We start from the raw sequence: 19308 nt of genomic DNA, 5'->3' as shown, positions 1-19308 counted from the left end.
TCTCTGCATCTTTTCCTAGGGAAATGTTATATTGCTGTTTGAGCAGCTGAGAAGGGCATAAGGTCTTGCTAAACTTGCACAAATGACTCTTGCACAAATGTGCCTCTCCAACTAAGATGTATGTTTTTTTTCCTGTCTTTGACACCCTGATCTTTCTAGTTCCAGGTAAAGTGTCAGCATGCTGGTTTCATTAGTGCTTCTCAGTTTTATGGTCCTGAGAAGTGAAAGAGAAGGCATTTTAAGTATAATAGGCTTTTGCTGAGATGAATGTTAGCTGCATAGATTGACTTAGTAAGTTGTTCCACACCTAATATGCACATTTAGAAACAATTTTAGAGTGTGAAAACATTTGAAAGGAATGCTGATTTCCAGCTGAGGGAAGTATGTTTGTGTAGAGAATAAGAAAGCCAGGACCGGCCAGGCAAGAACCAAACTGAGTTATTTCTGATTCTTCTGGTTCAGCTGCATTACTATATTTGTTAATGTATTTCAGATCTTTTGCCCATTGTGCTGCTTTATGAGCTCTTATGAAGTGGAGGGAGAAGAGAATTAAGTCACCACATTCCTAAAAGATGTCAAGGGGAAAATGTGAATAACTAACTGAAAACTGTGGCAACAGTCAAAGAGCTGGACTGAGAATGGAATAGCAGGCTGCATATTGCAAACAAGCACTATGATTAAACTGTATGATTTCAACTTGTTAATGCATGATTTTCCAAAGAGTAGCCTGGATTCACCCAGGTGCTGAGCTCTGTTGAAAATATGAACCTGTTGTGGGCACTGAGTTTGCATGTTCTGCCAAAATCATATTGCCACTCCTGTTTGAAGCAGAAGAATGACAGGGGAAACCTTAGTTTGCCCTTGATACTTCTTTTTCCAAATACTTAAGCAGGTGCATTTTGCTGGTCCAGAGGTTTTTAAGTAATTTGAGGCTGCACGCACAAGCACTAAGAGGAGTCAACATGAACATTTACACACTTCTGTGCTCTTCAATTGAAATCGTTCTGACTTACCTGGCTAGCAGCAAAGGAATAGCTGCTCAAGCCAGTGAATTTTTATCAAAATTTTATGTCCAATGCAGATAAATCCAGTGAACAGCATAATGACTGCACTTCTGGAAATTCTGTTTTCCATCATGGTAGAGTCACAACTTGTGTATATTTATCTTTATGCAACTCTGTGAAATGTGACAGTGCCAAGAAGTTGCATCTGGTTTATACAAAGGAAGCTAAAGAGGTGACTTGATTACAGTCTTTAAGTACAAGGAAAAGATTTCTGATAATAGAAGGCTCATTAATCTAGCAGACAGTGGCCACAGTGAGATCCAGTGCCTGGAGACCGCATAGCTGGAAGTGCGTTTAGTCTGACTCACTTAGGCTGGAAATAAAATTTAAACAATGCAATAATTGGGTATTGGAAAAGCTTGTCTAGGGTTGTTGTGGGTTGTCTGTTAGTAGAAGTCTTTGAATCCAGGAGTCTTTCCAAAAAGTGTATGATATCTTAGGTGGGTAGGCTTGTCGCAGAGATGGTCAGTTTTCTAGCTTGCGCTAGGTAAAAGACTGTTAAACGAGTTAATGATCAAAATGTTTCCTTTTGGCTGCAACAGCTAGAAGCTTTGCTCTTGCTTCCATATCACATCTGCCTTCTTATAGCGTTATAAAGGGTGGGTGTGTAGAGAGGATGTGGGTAAAGTCCCACAGCTCATTAAATTGAATGGTAGGTTGGTCACTGACTTCAAAGGCATTAGGATTTTACTCCTTGTTTTATTGGTGACTTTCATTCCTCCAGGCTTTTCTATGGCATGATGGTCCCACCAGGAGAGCTGTGCCTTGTAGGTCCTGGTACTTGTTTTCTTCTGCTGACTGCTGCAAGGACTGGTCTTTCTCCATGTCAAAACCACTTCTAAGCTTGCAGCTAGTGAGACTCCTTCAACGCAGCTGCAGGGTGTCCCTAACTGCATGCTGGCAGTCCATTATGGCTTTGTTTCTCACTGACTGTTAGTATTTGAAGCACCCTAGAAGTCTAAGGTCAAGATCAAGGGGCAAGGAGAGAGGCTGTAATCTCGAACAGACCAGCTAGAGGAGGTTGTTCTGGAGTCTCCCTAACAAAACTGAGTGCTGTCTGCTTTCTTGACATTGGGAAGCCAAAGAAACTGTCTCCTCTAGGTCATCTCTACCTGCTTCATGTAAACTATTTTCCAAGCGCTTTTCTGAGCATTCTGTCTTGTTCCCTCAGGGCAATTCCTGCATGATTTTCCCAGGGCATTTCCCTTTGGATCTTCTGCCAGACATGCATTCCTCACATGCTGTTAAGTGTAACATACCCGGCCTGAAATTGCACAGACAGACTCGTGAGGCTGTAGATTCGAGGCCTTAGTTCCATCATCTGTTGTCAGAAGCCTAATGAGCTGTGTTATTGAATGGCTCTACATTGTTACCTTGTGCTGGTGATGAACATGGCCAGCAGGCAAAGAAGAGCTAAGCTTCCCAATTGTATTGATTTTTCCAGTGCTTCACAAATTCTGGATTGCATTGCTGACAGGGAGTTGGTGTAGCACTTCAGTGACTGCCCAGAGCTTCGTGCCACCTAGGAAAGGCAAATGTGACTCACAGAAGTTGCTACAAATTAGGCAAAGGAGGGAGCTCAGCGCAAGGGCTGTCTCAGGAGAGAACGTACCTTGTGTATTTTGAATCCAGTCTAAGAACTCCCTAAGGTGGGGAGTTTCTCTGAAAATGCTTCCCTTGCTCTTGTTTTGCCAGGAGTTGAGGCTGGATTATCGCTGTGATTTCTACTGTGACAGTACACGGAATCCCAAAGGGCAGGCTCCTGCTCTATAGATACTGAGAGACGTTGTCGCTTCCCCAGAGAGCTTGTGGTTGAGGTAGGTAAGACAGACAGTGGACAAGTGGAGAAACAGAGACACACATTGACTTGCTTGTCCATTTTATCTCACCTTGGCTGGCCAGAGGGTGGTTATTCCAGCTCAGTTGTTGCATGTTATGTTGTTAAGTCCCAGTTGCAAACTTGCTCACATGTCTGAATGCCACGGCTTGCTGTGAGGGAGTAACTGGGAACCTAAGGCTGGTGATGTGGTCACAGTAACACTCAAGCATGTACCTGTTTATGGCAGCCCTCCTGAGAAATAGTGTCCCATGAAAGGGACATGTCAAATCCTGTTCAGAGGGCAGAAAGTGTAAGTCTGCACTTGAAAACAGAAAAACAAACTAGGAGAGTTTGCCTTGTTACTAAGTAGCAAGTTGATGATCACTCCCATTCCTCCTGGCTCAGAGGGAAGGAGGCAGTGTCCAAGTATTTGTCTCTCCAAAGGGCAGTTTTGATTTAGGAGTAACAACTGGGAAATAACAGTGGTACGAGACACAGGTAATGCAATTATGATGATATAAAACTAACAACAGGCACATTCTGAGTGACAGAATGAGGCTGAACTGTGTCTGGAGTGTGGTAGGGTGGTACCTAACTTTCCATCTGCCTTCCTTGCCTCATAGTGGGGTGTGCTGTAGGGAGCTGGAGCACCAGCAAGGGGGTGACAGGGCTGTGAAGGAAATAAATGTACCTGTACAGAGTGCTGCCCCTGGGAATGGCTTGCTATTAATAACAGTAATAACATATGCCAGGATGTGGAAGAAGCATCTTTTGTAAAGTGCTGATCACTGCCACACTATCTGGGGTGGAAACAAATTGAAAAAACTGGTTTCATTATTTTATAATGCACAGTAATGCCACTTTTCTATTTTTTATTATTTCCCTGTGTTTAAATTTTGCCTGTAGGAGAGCTGTTTGTTTTTAGTAGGCCATGCTGCAGATTGTCAGGTAAATCGAAGCACTATATGAGGGAGGGTGCTCAGCAGCCCTAGACAGCCATAACTAGAGTAGCCAGAACAGTAAGGTCCCAGAAGCTAGCTGCTCTGGAGTCTTACTCACTCAGACATGTCACGGTCAGCTTGCTTGTCCTCCCTCTGTCCCAGATCCACTACAAATGGAAAAATTTGGAATGCAGCCCAAATCCCACTGGAGCAATTCAGATGCAGATGGTGAGGAAAGCTGAAGGTGATTTCTTCCACCCCTTATGCCATACTAAATAGTGAAGATGCAAAGAGAAAAACCTTTCCTGTACTAAAGAAGAAGGAGCAGAGAAGAGAAATTCACAGAATTTGGACAATTCTTGAACCAAAGTCCACGCTGAAAGCGAGCTGCCTGCAAGGTCAAGGGATGTCCATTCATGGGATTAATGCATGTGTGGACACAGTGCAGAGAATGTAAGCCTGTGCAGCACTCAGGCAATGAGAAAGATCACCCTAAGTAGGGATCAAAGGTTGTTCTGAAGGAGTTAACCTGGGCAATATCCAAGTACTATAGCTTAAACAGCTTTTCTTTTATTAAGGAAAACATTTTTGTCATTCTCATAAAGTAAACTCAGCAAAGCCTCCTTACGCTGAATCATTTATTTTTCCACAGGGAAAGATGGCTGTGAGCATAGCCTCATTATGGAGAGAGTTGCAATGTGCTTGTTTGCACTGATGGAACAAGAGTGTTTCCTGATGTTCCCTGATGCAGTGAGTTTCTCTAAAGGTGAGTAATCTCCAGCCCCTGAGGATGTTCCCTTTGGGCAGGCAGCAGCAAGATTCAGGCAGACTTCCAAGGTCCCGGCCCCAGGGCACACCTGGATCAGAACCTGGGGAGGCTGGTCAGAGGTATGAGGGTGCTCCTACAGCCCTGCTATGCCATAGCTAACAAGAAATGTCAGTGCCTGGGTTTAGAGAGGTCACAATACAATGGGGTTCAATGCCAAAGTAATTTGTACTTGAGTGTGAATTGAGGGGCTTCTGATCAGCCTGGCTATATAAGACAGCCCCCAGACAGAGAGCAGCTGCCACATCAGCGCAGCTAACTGATGAATTGTGTAGTAACCCTAAACACCTTTTGCTGTGGCACTTTGCCTCTGCCACATGTGAATAGCGCCCCTAATCACATATTATGTGTATGAGATGTCAAAGAAAATCCCTGGCAACTTTGAGAGGTTTCAGCTCTCTGCTCTTCTCCCAAGCAGCAACTGAAATGGCTCTACTTTTTCTTGCTGTGCTGGGCACCCACGCAGAACTGAAAGGGTCCCCTTAGCCATGTTATCCTTGTAGTTATATGGAAGTAGCAGCAAGAGACAAACACAAGGGAGTTTTTCCTTTTTCCTAGGGCTGAGACACAAGTCTCTGTGTGTGCTTTTCTCTTTTGCCTTTTTTTCACTCTTTCCCCCTTCCCCCCCTTTTAATGAGATTCACAATGAAAGGAGGAAAAGCAAATTTAATTATAAAGCCATGTCTTCCTCCCCTCTGTCTTTCCGGACTGGGAAGTGCAATCATCTCCCCTTTGATGCAAGAATGAATTCAGCAGCATACATTGTTAAATTATTATTTATTTAAAATGAAAGGAAATTACTTTCAGTTCAGTGCCAGTTTCTAGCTCAGCGAGAACAGCAAGGGAAGAAAATAAAGCAGGAGTGCTTTAGGAGGCAACACCACATATATGTATATGCATAGTTGGTAAAGGAGCTGGGGCAACTGCACTGAAGGGTTGCATGCTTCCCAGACACGTATTCTCCCTTGCTAGCGCACAGCTGTTAAAAAAGCAGAGAAAGCAGTGTCTTATTTAACCCTCTAGAGCCCCCTTTACATGCTGAGTTGTACTATTATGTCACCTAGACCCTTTAAAATAATCCACTATACTGAATTGTAAGGCTCCAATTTGCAGATGAGGAAAGAGAAGCAAAGACAAGTGAAGAAATGCTCAAGGCCAGGCTGTGGATCAGTGAAAGATCCAGAAGCAGAATTCAGTAGCCACAGCCCACAACAGTAATAGACTATGTGTGCCTCACATCTTTAAAACAAGCTGAGAACATTGGATGTGTTCTCTGGTACAGGGGCAATCTTCTTGGTATATCTTTGCACCTTAGGTAGCACAGAGGAGTCTTGGCTTACTGGCTAATGCTACTGCAGTGTGAATAGCAGTATTTCACCAAACCAGAACCATTCTTGCTTGTCAGAACATCATATTTCAGAGCAAGCATGGGTCTGAGGGAAGGGTGAGCGTCAATGCTGCCTTTCTCTTGAACCATCATTTCATTTTTCTGGTTATGAGCCAGACATCCCCTTGTCCTTGCAGTACACTGTTAAAAGGGAGGACAAGGCCATCTAGCCTTCAGTGCGCCTGTCTTATTGTATTTCTCTGAGCTGTGAGCAGCCTGGGACTTAGTGTAAGGCCTTAATGAAAACCAAGCAAAGGTTGACTTAAAAAATAAAAAAAATTCTTTATGATCTGTGCTGCAGATGGAGCAACAAATGGATAGTAAAAGAGCTGGAGACAGGAGGTAAATCCTCCCCTTAGATTAAGGCAAATTAAGTCCTTTGGGGGATATGTGATGTATGAGGCTTCATTATTCTTTTTGGGACAAGCAGCGTATGATCCCTTGGTCAGAGAGATAAAAGGATCATAAACTCAAATGGCTCCACATAGTCCCGTGACTCAGACGGCACCAGAGAATCTGCTGGAGGTAAGCTAGATATAACTGAGCCTGCCTTGTGCTGTAAAAGCAGTTCCTGTGACACTGGAAATCGTATTGTCCCCATACTCTCATGTCTTCTCAGGTACTATACTCTTGGCACTTTCTCAAGGTGGGTAAATACGTACTGTCTGCATGGATGTCTTAGCTAGGGAAAGGATCTTCTGGAGGCAAGTAAAGGACCCCAGAAGAGACACATATCAGAAATAAGTGTAGGTCAGGAGGCCTGTAACCTCTCCTTCACAGTCCCAGGTACTCACTCTTCTCCTATGCAGTCTTTCTGGGTGCTGCAGCTCATTTCCACCTCTGCTTTCTTTCCACAGGATGCTTTCCCTGGCCCCCATCCCTATCTCTCTTGCACTTACTGAGTCTTATCTACCTTGTGGTGCCCAAATACATTTGTTGTCCCTACTCCCAGCTTCTGAATCCTTTTGTTCATTTGATTATTTTTTTTCCCAAATTTTCAGCTGATTTATACTGTTCTGAGAGGTCCCAACACATCCTCCATCTTTCCAGAGCTTTGGGAGCACGTGCTTAACCTGTAATCAGCATGACTCAAGACAACATCGGTGTCTGTCCCTGGAGCGAAAAGAAATAATGCGCTTTATTCTGCTGCTCCCTATTCAAAGGTAAATTGTTTTTTTTTCCTCCAAGAGCAGATGCTCACTTCTTTTCTTTACCTCTTTCCCTGGTGTCTAACACACAATTAGGAGAAATCACTTTCTCTGTTTTTTTTATGGAGTTTGAGGATTGAGAAAAGTTGTGTTACTGGGGAACTTGACATATCTCTTATTATTGAGTTGTAGGTCAAAGACAGACAACATATGCTCTTGTATTCATCGTGACACTGCACAGGGGAGTGTGTGTCTCTGTGCATCTTTTGAGTTTACCTTCTATATTCCTGCCATACTTACAGGTTCCAAACACACTTACATCTCAGTGTGCGCCCCTTTCCTTTGTGTGTGCTAAGCTGTTATACATATATTTTTTCTGGACTTGTGCGTATATATGGGCCTTGTGTAAGTATCTGGTGTGTCGTGTGGCTTGGTACATGCCTACGTGCTTGTTGGTCTGGGGTACGCGTATCTATGTGCCTGGCCTTTTCAGAGGAGCAGGTTGGCTCCTGCTGAGGAGTCTCCTCTAAGTTAGAATACGAACTAGTGCCATATAGTGAAATGCTGCAGTTTGCTTTATATTTCTTCAAGTACAGGGCATCACCTCTCTCCTCTGTAGTGGAGCTGGGGTTGATTTCTTCTGCCAGTGGCAGTTCCCTAACAATAAAATGCCCTTGCCATCAAAACTATCCAGTCATCATACCTGGAAGTGATTAAAACCTACCACAAAACTCTAACTAGCAAAAGGGAAAGCAATTTCTGGTTGCTGCTGGTATGGCTGACACCAGAAAGCCCTGCTCAGCTATGTGAGGCATTGTAGTTTGTAAGTTGTCACTACAAACACAAAAAATATTTTTCATGTCTTTCATCTTGTTTTACTTCTGTAATTCTGAAGTTCTGAGAAATCCTGCGTGGATTTTCCACTCTAGGCTCACTCTATCTCCATCATTTTCCTTTGTTTCACTTTCTGCCTCTGAAAAGATGTCACCATGATAAAGCTCTTGATGGATTCCTGGGTGACTCCTACCCCGTGGTGATGGATTGCTGCTCTCTTTGCTGCACGCTCCAGCTGTCTCTGCAGTTCAGTCTGCTGGATTGACAGGGCCCATAAATCACTCTTGGAAGGCTAGGTGCTCTGAGAGCTCTGGCCCCATTTGCGATGTGCTGGTGTGACATAGCTCCACATATACCACTTGCATGTGGACAGTGGCAGACTGGGGTGGATGTGGATCTCAGATGTGACTGCCAGGCTCTCATATGTCCGTCTGGGTTTAAGGAGGCTGTGTTAGAAGGGCTGGGAACATGCTGTTCCTCCTACTGCTGTTTCCTTTCTGTGCATCCAGTGCTTCACAAAACTGAAAAGGAAGGAGCTGTGGTCTGAAGAAGTTGTAGAGGAGAACTGGGACAGTGGATCATAAGGAGGCCAGGGTGATGCACGTTCAGGCAGCTGCAGAGCCTCCTCACAGAAGTTGTGGATAGAAAGAAGGCGAAGGGCATATTTGGGTAGCACTGCTATCTTGGTTAGTCCTCCTTGGCCTTTTTTTGTATGGAGTTGGAGGAACTGAAGGGTGCAGTGAAGAGAGAGTTTTAGGAGGAAAAAAAGGGGAATCCCAGCAAGGCAAGCAGGTGAAGCTGCACATTTGACTATACCAGGATGTAAGAGATGCTTGGTCATTGCATGTGTCCAGGAATTTGCCAAAGCTGTCCTTGGGAGCCTCTGCAGCAGTAGTACTTCATCCTCTTGATGCATGTGCCCCCTGTGCACCATGGGTATAGCACAGACACCATCAATCATTCCTGAAAGTGCCCAAATATCTTCATTGAAAATCCTACAATTGTTTAATAGAAATTCCCCTGTTTCTTTACCCCTGGGTCTCATCAGGGTAATGACAGCTTCACAAATCTCTTTAACCACCATACCAGCTGTAGCTTTGTGAACCTTGAGTGGTCCCCAACAATTGGGGGCCACCATTTTCCACAGGGTGGCAGCAACATGCTTCCATTTTCCATGCTGAGTGATCCCACTTGGGTGCTTCTATCAAGGTTCTGGCCAGGATTAAAACTGAAAAGAGAAATATTTCTAGGAGGGAGTGAGAGAATTCACATGTACGCCATGCAGACAGCATACATCCCCAGATGAAGCATCCTGACAATGTTAAAAGAGACAGTAGGCAGAGCTATATGCAAGACGTCCCTGCTTCTTTCCAATACAGCATGAACCTGCCTTCCAGATTAACCCTACTGTTTTTTTCCCCGTCCCCCACACAGAAAATCCTCAGGGTGGAAGAAAGAGAGGGTTTGTTTCTCAGAGGCTGAAACTGTGAAATGACAGATGAAATTTTTATTGTGATGATTTTTATTTTTGTGTCTGGGTTTCAAATGATGGTGAAAATTCTCAACAAAAATACCTCATGAATATTCAATTACAGTGCCAGCAACACTTTGCAGTCATGGATTATTTATATACGAAATAACCAAAGCTTCATAAATAATAAAATAGCAGCAATCTCTGCTGTATTTAATGTTCCCCACAGCCAGCACGGGGGTGGGGAGGATGTGTCTTTGTAGCACATTTACGTGCTGTATCAGCCCCTTGCAGGCTAGGAGCAGTGGGGAGGACAGAGGTAGCAAAACAAAGTGTGCAGGTGAAGGCAATAAAGGCGTGGATGTGCACAGCACAACATGTTCACAAGAAAATGTTTCATTTGCTCCAGCGCTTGTGGGTGCATCTGGCTGCAGAGGACTTCTGGGATAGCATGAGGTATATGTATTTTTGAGGGCAGAGGTAGGAGTACATGCAGAGGGATTGCAGCAAGGGGAGAAAACTTTCAGCCAGGGTGTGTAGCTTGTGGGCACGAAGATCAAGCACTTGACTGCCTTCGGCTTGGTGTAGCTTGGCAGCAGCTCTCTATATGGCCATAAACATATGGGGTAACCCCATAATGGACTGCAGGAATAGCAGGACATAGAGTTGTTTAAGGAAAGGAAGCCCTCACTCCTCAGACTTGGCCCTAATTGATCCACACTTGGTGATTTCAGATTATCCAAAAAGCCTCATGTTGGCAGAGCTAATGATCTCCTCCTGTGCAAGGCTCGGGTTTGCCTAAGTGGGCATAGGTAAAGGACAGGGGAGTGGGCTTTCCCTCTAGCCTGGGCAGCACCCCCGTGCAGTCCCCTCTCCTTTAAGTAAACCTGTGCTTTAATTCCCAGGACAGATCTTTCTCACTCACATTTCCCAGCTGAACAACTGGCATGTGCTATGCAGCTTATTATACAAGAAAGAAGCGTGATTCTGGGGAATTTCTAATGGAGCTCCTCTCCTCCAGCCTAACCCCACTGTTCAGTCAATAATAAAGCAGAATAAAACTTAATAGTCGCTTTCCTTTTCTCCAAACAGCAACATAAGCACATGATCTTTTCAGACTCCACTGCTTTCAGGAGAAAGGCTCTTCTGCCCAGATGCCTTTGCTGGGTAATCCTGTGTGGATGAAAGAGAACTGAGCCCTCCATTGCCCATGGTATTCCCTCTTTTCCTGAAGCCTTAGGCTGATGTCCCTCTCCCTACAGCTCCCACTGGGAAGCCTTAAATGCCATATCAGTAAAAAGCATCATTGTTTCCTCTGAGGGATGATTCATCGCTCCAGTTTGGTGGCAGCATATTTATCCCCCCATCAGCCCACCCGGCAAGAGCAGAGAGATAAATTACTGTCACCTCTTTTTATGGAATGTATAACGGGGTGGTAACATGGATAGTCGCCTCGGCTCAAAGTCATTCGGGATGAATTACTCATTCACTTAAAATGTCTTAAACAGAAAGGGAAATTGTCTCCCTAATACAGTATCTCTTCGTGGCATTGCTGCAGCTGGACATTACTTGAAGACTTCTGTTCTGATATATAGCATGAAGTATGGACAGCTCCCCACCAGGGTCACAGGACCTTCTGCAGTGGCTGACATAGCACTTCTGCACTGCTCCCAGGGAAGAAGACAATTCTCCCGGCTCAAAGTTTAGGAGCAGGCTCAAAAGTTTCTCAGCATCCTCCTGAGGGCTTGTCAAGGCGGCTTTGAGTGTATGTAGGCCTTTCTGCACTGGATCTTTGCACATGGGAGAATTGTAACTACTCTCTAAGGTCCTCACCGAAGGCTTCTTGCTTTTATTCCCCCAAGAATACCTGTCCCATGAAAGTTACCCCCTCCACAAAGAAAACCTCCTCACAGTGAGCTCAAGGTGGCCATGGTTCTCAGAGAAAAAAGACTGAGGTGACCTCTTCTGAAAGAGCTTCAGAAGCAATCATCTAACCACAAGTGTACTTTTCTCTATCCTGCAGGAGCAGAGAATCTGGCTTTTTAGAGGTTGCCTTCTTGCTACTTCCCAGTCTGTGTATCATGACAAGTGACAGTTTCTGATACCTTAAATTCTAATGTCCTTGTTTTGGATTCCCCAGTTGGAACTGACTGAAGCTTTGGCTGTATTTTTTCCTAAACTGTCTTATATAGTAAAAGGGTTCCTAAAGAAGAAGTTTATATAATAGCCCTGGAAGATCATCTAGCAGCTTGGAAGTATGTCTGAGGCTGCTGAGTCATTGGAGCAGAATTAGACATCTCTCATGGAACAGGCTTTCTACTGAGGTTTACTCATCTTGCCAAAAATTTCACTCAAGACTCTCGGTATTTTTAGCATTTTGTTGAAAAGTGTGGATTTTTCACTCACTGGAAAATGGCCTTTAATTAAAACTTTCCTGAAAAATGTTGGTAATTGACAAATTGGGACTTCTCATGATTACATAGTATTCTCCATCTGGTTATCTGGAATAATAGCTTTTTATATTTACCAAACCAGACGTTTTCAGGTTAAAACATGGTTTTGTTTGTCTGTGTGTGGAAATATATTTACCATGTTTCTGTGAAAAGTTTTGAACGAGCTGAAAATCAGCTTTTCCATTTCCCATCTCAGCTAACAAGGAGGAGGAAAAATACTCTTGATACAAAGAAAATTCCTCTGTATCTACTTTCTCCACATAACCAATTTAATGCTCATCTTTTTCCAGAGGAATAATATTGGGAAGCAGAAGTTGCTGAGAACAGGAAAGATTCTGTACCCATATATACTGGAGAAGGATGAGGAAAAGGACTTCTGTATATTCCTGTGGCTTTCAGGTAGGAGATACAACACATAACACGTGTTTCTGGGATTTCATGGTGGTTTATTTTGTGCTGTGCCATGGGGAAAATGTCAGTCGATTCCTCACTGTGTCCTAATCTGTCTGTGCAAAAATGTCAGTAACACCTTTATAACACCTAGAGCTACCCTTGCCTACCAACCTTTCAAATGTGTCTCCCTGAGGCTGCTCTTACCATGTTCATTAACACACACACACAAAAACCATAACAGAAGAGACTGTCAGAATTCAGAACTATGAGTGCGTGTCTATGCAGTAACAGTACTGGCAGGATATCTGAAAGGTCCTTGGCATAGGTAGCTGAAATGTTTATTTCTGAGCAGTAAACTATTTAAATTTGGATCCATCAGGAAAACTTGGAAAGGTCTCCCATCTTTCTTGATGCGCTCTTTGGTCATTTTCAGAAAGCCATAATTGCTTGATGTATTTTATTTCACCTGTTAGAACAGTTGCGAGTGGTGTTTCTTAGCACAGAGAGAGTACATCTTTTAATAATACATACTTTCTGTTGCATGAGCTCAATGTGTGTGAGGTAAATAAACCCTCCACTGCAAGGGAATGATGTGTTTTATCTCTCATTTATGAGTGGGGAAATAAAGGCAAGAAAAGCTACACAATATATGTGTCAGAAATCCATGTACAGTCCCCTGACATCATAAATGCGAAAGTCATCCTCCCCTCTCAACACTTGGGAGATTAAGGAACCAGTTATTGATGAAAACCCTTTGGTTTAATGGCTGTTTCCTCTCTATCGCTGTTTTGGGGAGGGGATCTTTTTTATTTGCTTCCCACTCATTATCCTCAATTTAAATTCAATAACAGAAAAAAACAACACTGCTTTCTGCTAAGAACAAGGCCATGTGTCTGAGCTCCATCCTGTCCTGCAGAACTAGGGCAGTTCCCCTTTGCCATACAGGTAATTCAATTTACAAGGAGTTTCTAAGATAATGGTGAATGAAGCATGAGCTTGTTATGTCCGTGGCGAAATTAGTTCTCAACAGAACACTGCTGAAAGAAGTAGGGAAGGAAAAATGAACAAAATGAAATGAGAAAGGTTATAAACATATTAAGCTGGGCTTCCCTGCTTCAGTGTTTAGAGCTGTCTCTGCTATAAATTGTATTGATTAAGAAACTTATTGGAGCTACCTGCTGCTATCAATTACTTTTCACTTATTGCTTTCTTTACCTGCTGCGCAGTCAATAGTCTGACAGAACTGAAGCCCCAAGTCTTCTCTAACCTAGAGCTCACGAGAGCTGGAAAACCGAAGAAACTAATTTCTACTCCTACTGTTTCCTACTGAAAAGGGAAACAACCTACATGGCTCATAGGGGTGGGCTTTTTCTTTTGCCTGGAATTGGGGTGGAGGAAATCCATGAGCTTATGAAATATGAGAAATCCTACAAAATGCTATGGTCTTATGTGACAGACAGTTCTCAGCATGTAGTCTCGTGGTAGAGCTGCCAGTCCTGTTCTGTGCAGTGTTTCTGAAGCTGGATACTGCCTCCAGAGCCTCACACTGTGGAACAGATAAAGGTGTTGTCAGGTAATGAAATAATGATGTGGAAGGGTGGGATGGAAGATTCTTAGGACAGTATAATCCTCCATTGTTTCCACCCGGTGCTAGGGGGTCTGGTAAGTTAGGGGAAAACTGATGTAACCCTGTTTATGTTATGGTAAAAAGGAGGGGAAAGCAATAGGAGCCACAAGACCATGAATGTCAGTAACCCTTCTGCTGTTCTGGAGTCTCTTTGTAACTCCCTTTTATACCCTGCAACGATTCCTCTGTAGCTTGCAATTCTTGACCCTTCAGGCTCTCTGATGGAAATGATTGGCTGGTTTTGCTGATTCTTTATATAGATCTGTATATAAAAAATAAAAAATAAAACAAAGTCTAGCTCCTCTCCCAAATTCAGACTTCCAGAATCAGAGCAGCCCACAGGATTTTCTTCGTAACAATCCCATAAAATAAATGGAAATGAAATCCAAGTTGTTGAAAAGGCTTTGAAAATCTCAGCCTAAGTCCTTAAAAGTCCATTTGCTTTCTCACTGCTGTGACTTCAGGTCAGTTTGGGCTCTTGACTTCACTAACTGCTTTAAAACTACCTTAAATTTCTCATCTCTTTTATCCTATGGGATTTTTCTTTCTTTGCCTTTTTTCTCGGACCCTTCATAAAGCCTTTCTCTTTTTCCTCCTCGTCCTTGCACAAAACTCACCAACCAGAGATGTGGGGCAGGGGCAATGTGAGGGCGTGCCTGGTTCAGAAAAATGCCCCTGGTGTGCCCTGCAGCCAGATCACCTCAGGCTGTTGTCAGTTCTTGCATACTAAGCAAAATTGGACTGGATAACAGATGCTGAAAGAAACCTAGGTTTTATAGGAGGCAGTGTTGGGAACCTGTCAGCTTTGTCTGCACAAGGCCCTTAAGTGTGACACTGGTGCGTTTGGTCCTAATGTTGCCATGTGGGGTGGGGAATCAGTTGAGGAACCAGTGATTTTGTTCAAATGTTGTCCATTTCCATGGTATTTACTGTGAACTTAGCATTATTTCATCTTCTTTTTTCAACCCTGGGGATCCTAGAGGAACAAGATGCCACAAGATATTTTGTTGTGATCAGAAGCCAATTCTTTCAGTTACAGTGCAAATCTTGAACATTTGACACAGGTGCAACCTGAAGACTCAGGAGCCAGAAGGCAGAAGAGAGCACCTATTTATAAAAGTATCCTGTTCGATAAGCCAATCTGATAATCTGAGTTATAAAGTGTCCAACTTAAGTTTGAATTCAAGGGACTTAAAGAAGTCAGCAGCCCTCTTGCCCATATGTATCTGTTTATCAGTGTCTGGGCACCCAAGATACCATATAGAGGCAGGGAGATCTGAGTACTTTCTAGAAATGAATCCCTTGAAGGCATTTGTCAGTAGGATCCTGAATTGTTAATAGTGTTTAACAAGCCAGGCTTTATGCTGACTGTATGTTGTGGTTTGACCCCAGCCGGCAACCAAGCACCATGCAGCTGCTTGCTAGTGCCCATGGGATTTTGGAGGATGCCATGTGGGCTAATAAGAACTGAGCTGGAAAATGTAACATTATCCTTTGTGCCTAGACTGAAGTGGTGCCCTAGCAGGCTCTAGGAAGCAGCTAGTGCCTCCGGAGCACACTGTTAGCAGGGCTGTGCAACTGCGTTCTTGACCTGGAAGACCAGAGATGTCGGAGCATTTTTACTTTTAGGGCACTGGTTTTAATTTCTTGTGTTGTGGCCACTGTTCAATATGGTGCAAAGGCACTGGCAGCCCATCTGAAGTCTTGCCCTGTACTTTTAGCCAGATATTTGGGTCTTTTGTACCAAGAGCTCTTGTATTGTTTTCTAGTGAAGAGATGTCTGCATTTTATTTACATGGACAGAGACTTTTTAATGTAAAAAGCTGAGCATGACTATATATTGTAAAGATGTATTATTTAGCATGCAAAAAAAAGACAGTCTTATTCTGAGGTGGCAGGGATTTGTTTTCACTTGTTAGAGTGCAGTATGAACTCATTAATTTGATAGTGTATATACAAGTGCTATTTTTCTATTTAAAATTGTGACAAAGTCACCCCCAGACATCTCACAGTTACTGCTCAGTTTCATGTCTTTGCATCTTGAAAAGTCATTGTGACAAAGGCAATTGAACTCAGATCTGTCTGGTCCAAAGTTAATCACTCTTCATACATGAAGTAAGGAATTTGCTGAGGTCCTTTATGAGCAAGATACAGGTATGGACTGCGACACGGATTAGCATCTCTGAATCTGCCTGTCAGAGGGCGATTAAATGCTCATGTGGAAGAATACACTGGTACACGCACATGTCTTCTGCCAGTTCATTTGCTTGGGGTATATATCTCTCAACTGCCACATCAAAATTCTAATGCCTGTAACAGGTCTTGAAATTACAGTCATGAGCCATATTCCTTTGACCTTCTCCATATTCCGTTTGGATTCACTCCTGCCAATTTAGCCAGGCAGCCAGAAAGTAAATAAATGCTCTCCACCTGGCAGGTGCGGAAAGGTTAGATTTGCATAAAGTGGCCAGTGTAAATTTGTCCTGTTTGTTGTCACCTCTTTTCTCCAGCTGGGAATTCCAAGGCAGAGATAAATGTCAGCTGGAAATAGCCCTTCATTGCCAGCAGTTAATCTCTTCCTGCTATTTCCCTGTAGCCAATCACCTCTTGTATGAGCCTCTCATTACGGGGCTCTTCTGTTATTGCTTTGCTTGGAATCTTGACTTTCCTTTTATGTTTCCCGTTTGTAAATTAAATTCTTCTCAACTGGGAAGTCACTGTGCTGAAATGGTTGTGTGAAACAGCCTGCTACCAGTTTAATTCCCTGAATGGTTCAGTGTCTCTACCCTCCATTTCTGAGCCTAGATGGATTAAGAATCACATAGATTCTCTGTTATGTGTTCGTCATAGAGCAAGCAGATCGTATGAGGCACTGGAAATCCCCAGGCTGAGAATTCAGTTCTGCAAAGCTCTAAGCTGTTCCTGAGGTCACTGACTGCTGCTTGCTTGGTGATGTTACTGAGAGTCCACGAGAGTCAACTGGAGTTCTGCATCTTGAGCGCCAAAAATCTCAGCGTGCTCCTTCTGTGAGTGCCTGTCTCTTGCTCAGGAACTATTGGGTAACGGGGATGCCACTGCTGAAAAGGAGAGTGAAAGCCTCATGAACGGGTCCAGTTTTTCAGGTCTTTGATTTGGACACTCATTCAAGGGCCTGCTGCTGGTGTACCCTGTAACATGCTACGCCATAATGTTTGAAAAGACTTCACTCTATGAGAGCAGGGACTCCCCACTCCTGCTTCGCCATTTACTCTGCTTTTAACTCTCTCTGGTTATTAGTGCCACTTAGGAGGCAGAGGAGTCTTTAATCACCCTTTTTTCTAGTACCATCTCACTGTGTTTTTTGTCGGGTTTCCCTTGCTTATTCTGACTGTTCTTGGTGATCTGCTCCAGTTCTGGCTATTGTTGTATTCTCTCTGTCTTTTTGACACACACGCATGCGCTCACACGCACGCACGCACGCACCCCTCCAGCTATTAGTCTAGAGTAAACTCGCAGCTCTGTTTTGAGCTGTAACCTCCATTGCTTCAGTTTGTACCAAGCAGAGACATGTAATTGTTCTTTGATTTAGCCTGAATCAGAGACCTCTGCTTTTCTCACTGGTTCCAATGAGATTTAACCTCGCCCATAATGAGTCCCATATTGCCATCTCCCTTCTGCTTTGCCCATGTGCCAGAGTGATTCTGTCTTCCAAGCAGCCACCTGCCCCATGTTTTTTCCAGCTGCCTCTGTCTGTTCTCTGTAGAGTCCCCCGTTCCTTAAGAGCTGTTTCCTGGCTTGTCTAAACCAGACTCATCTGTACCCTTGGAATAAATTATATGATTGTTTTGGTATTTTTCCAAGAACAGTTTGGCCCCTTCATGTTGGACTGTGGTGGAGGATGGCTTTCTCTTCTGTCTACCCTTCTGTCATGTGTTCAAAATCCGCTGTTTCAGATGGCCTTTCCAGTGCTGCTATTGCTGCCTTCAGTAAGAGGGAGGAGGTAAAAGAAACAGTTCAGTAATTGGGTTCTAAATCACTTCCCCAACAAAGCCAGCGCTGAAGGTCACTTGTAATGAAGCTGTCGTATGGGTAAGGCCTCACAATCAGGGAGAAAAAGAGGAAAATGAGGCCGGAGACGAGTTCATGTAAATCTTGAAGCAGTTTTATAAAGATGCAGGTGTTTGGATTGGAGTCTGGGATGCCAACAGGAAAGTCAAGACAGAGAAACTGCTTGCGTGGAATTTCTCTGTTGTGGTACAACAGACTGCACAGTCCTTTAGGGGTACTTAGCCCTAACTGTATGAAAACCTGTGAGCAGGGTCCCAAGCTCCAAGATCTGTGGGGGGAGGAAATTATGAGATTAAATCATTGTGACCCTGCCTGGATGCCTACAAAGTGAGTGCGCATAGATTCACGTCCTCTGATAACTGCAGGAAGGTTTGCATGGAGGTTTGAAACCCAAATCCCTTCCTATAGCAAAGTGGTAGCATGGAGAAAAGAAGCCCTGATTTGCAGGAAAAGGTAATCAAAACCATTTATAAATTGTTGAAAAATTTATATTTGTTTTTACATTTAGAATTTATGCTTTCAAACAAGAAATTAATCTGCCAAAAAAAGTAAATAACATCTTTTAAAGGTTGACATAAAATAAATTGGTTTAAAATTATTGCAAATAAACCTATTGATTTGACCTAGGTTGAATTTTTTTAGACAGGGAGTTTAGGTTCAGGAAGATTTTTGTTGTATTTCCATCTGGTTTCAGGATGGAAATTATTGTTTGTCAAGATCGATGTTGTCTGGCTTCCATCTCAGGCTGGCACTGTGTCTGGGTGTGAGATGCCTAGGGCTTTGGTGTCCTGCATGAATCCACTCCCCCTGCTGCAGTTCAGCTCAGACCAAAAGTCTTCATTGGCACAAAAAATTGTACCCATATAGCTGAAGCTTGAGAGCTCAATCCACCCACCTAACAGCAGGTGTGCACAGGGCCGAGACGTGCACATGAATCCTGAGCACTATCCTTAGTGCTGCTTGTCCCCCAGCTCAGTGCCTCTGTTCTCATCTGCCCAAGTCTCATTCTGGCTCCCAGTGAAACAAATTGTTCATTGATGCAGCTTTTGAATAAATTTGCTTCTCTTCCAGAATTATTTCCCCTGGGATTTCCCAGAAAAGTACTGCAGCAGAGAGGAGTGGGAGTGAGGAAAGGAAGAACAAGCAAGATTCCCTGATATACAGCCTTGAGAGCCGCAGACATGTTCTTGAGAGTGGGATGGGATGATCTGTCTTTACGATGACCCTTTATCATAATAACTGTTCATTGAAATTCATGGGAGGGGGGGTGAAATTTAGTGTGAAAATATTTCCTGTTG

At 43.5% G+C, this 19308-nt stretch overlaps 2 protein-coding genes across 10 annotated transcripts in view; both read left to right on the top strand.

Moving 5' to 3' along the window:
• UBIAD1 (UbiA prenyltransferase domain containing 1) overlaps window positions 1-7177 on the top strand; it is a 38676-nt gene extending 31499 nt beyond the window's left edge. The window contains exons 4-6 of one of the 3 annotated variants that reach the window (XM_080380946.1): window positions 2236-2314; window positions 4483-4590; window positions 7039-7177. In XM_080380946.1, the coding sequence (XP_080237072.1) occupies window positions 2236-2314; window positions 4483-4590; window positions 7039-7109 (258 nt within the window). In that variant the 3' untranslated portion in view covers window positions 7110-7177. The other 2 variants (XM_080380948.1, XM_080380949.1) reach the window with 2 other exon arrangements.
• A 4952-nt stretch (window positions 7178-12129) lies between these two features.
• DISP3 (dispatched RND transporter family member 3) overlaps window positions 12130-19308 on the top strand; it is a 157153-nt gene continuing 149974 nt past the window's right edge. For 6 of the 7 annotated variants that reach the window (XM_080380919.1, XM_080380920.1, XM_080380926.1 and 3 more), the window contains exon 1: window positions 12232-12342. In XM_080380919.1, the coding sequence (XP_080237045.1) occupies window positions 12304-12342 (39 nt within the window). In that variant the 5' untranslated portion in view covers window positions 12232-12303. Of the gene's footprint in view, window positions 12343-19308 lie in introns of all 7 variants that reach the window. The other variant, XM_080380918.1, reaches the window with a different exon arrangement.

This window comes from Falco punctatus, assembly GCF_963210335.1.
Source record: "Falco punctatus genome assembly, chromosome: 3".
Lineage (NCBI taxonomy): Eukaryota > Metazoa > Chordata > Aves > Falconiformes > Falconidae > Falco > Falco punctatus.
This window is presented reverse-complemented; position numbering and strand designations above follow the sequence as displayed.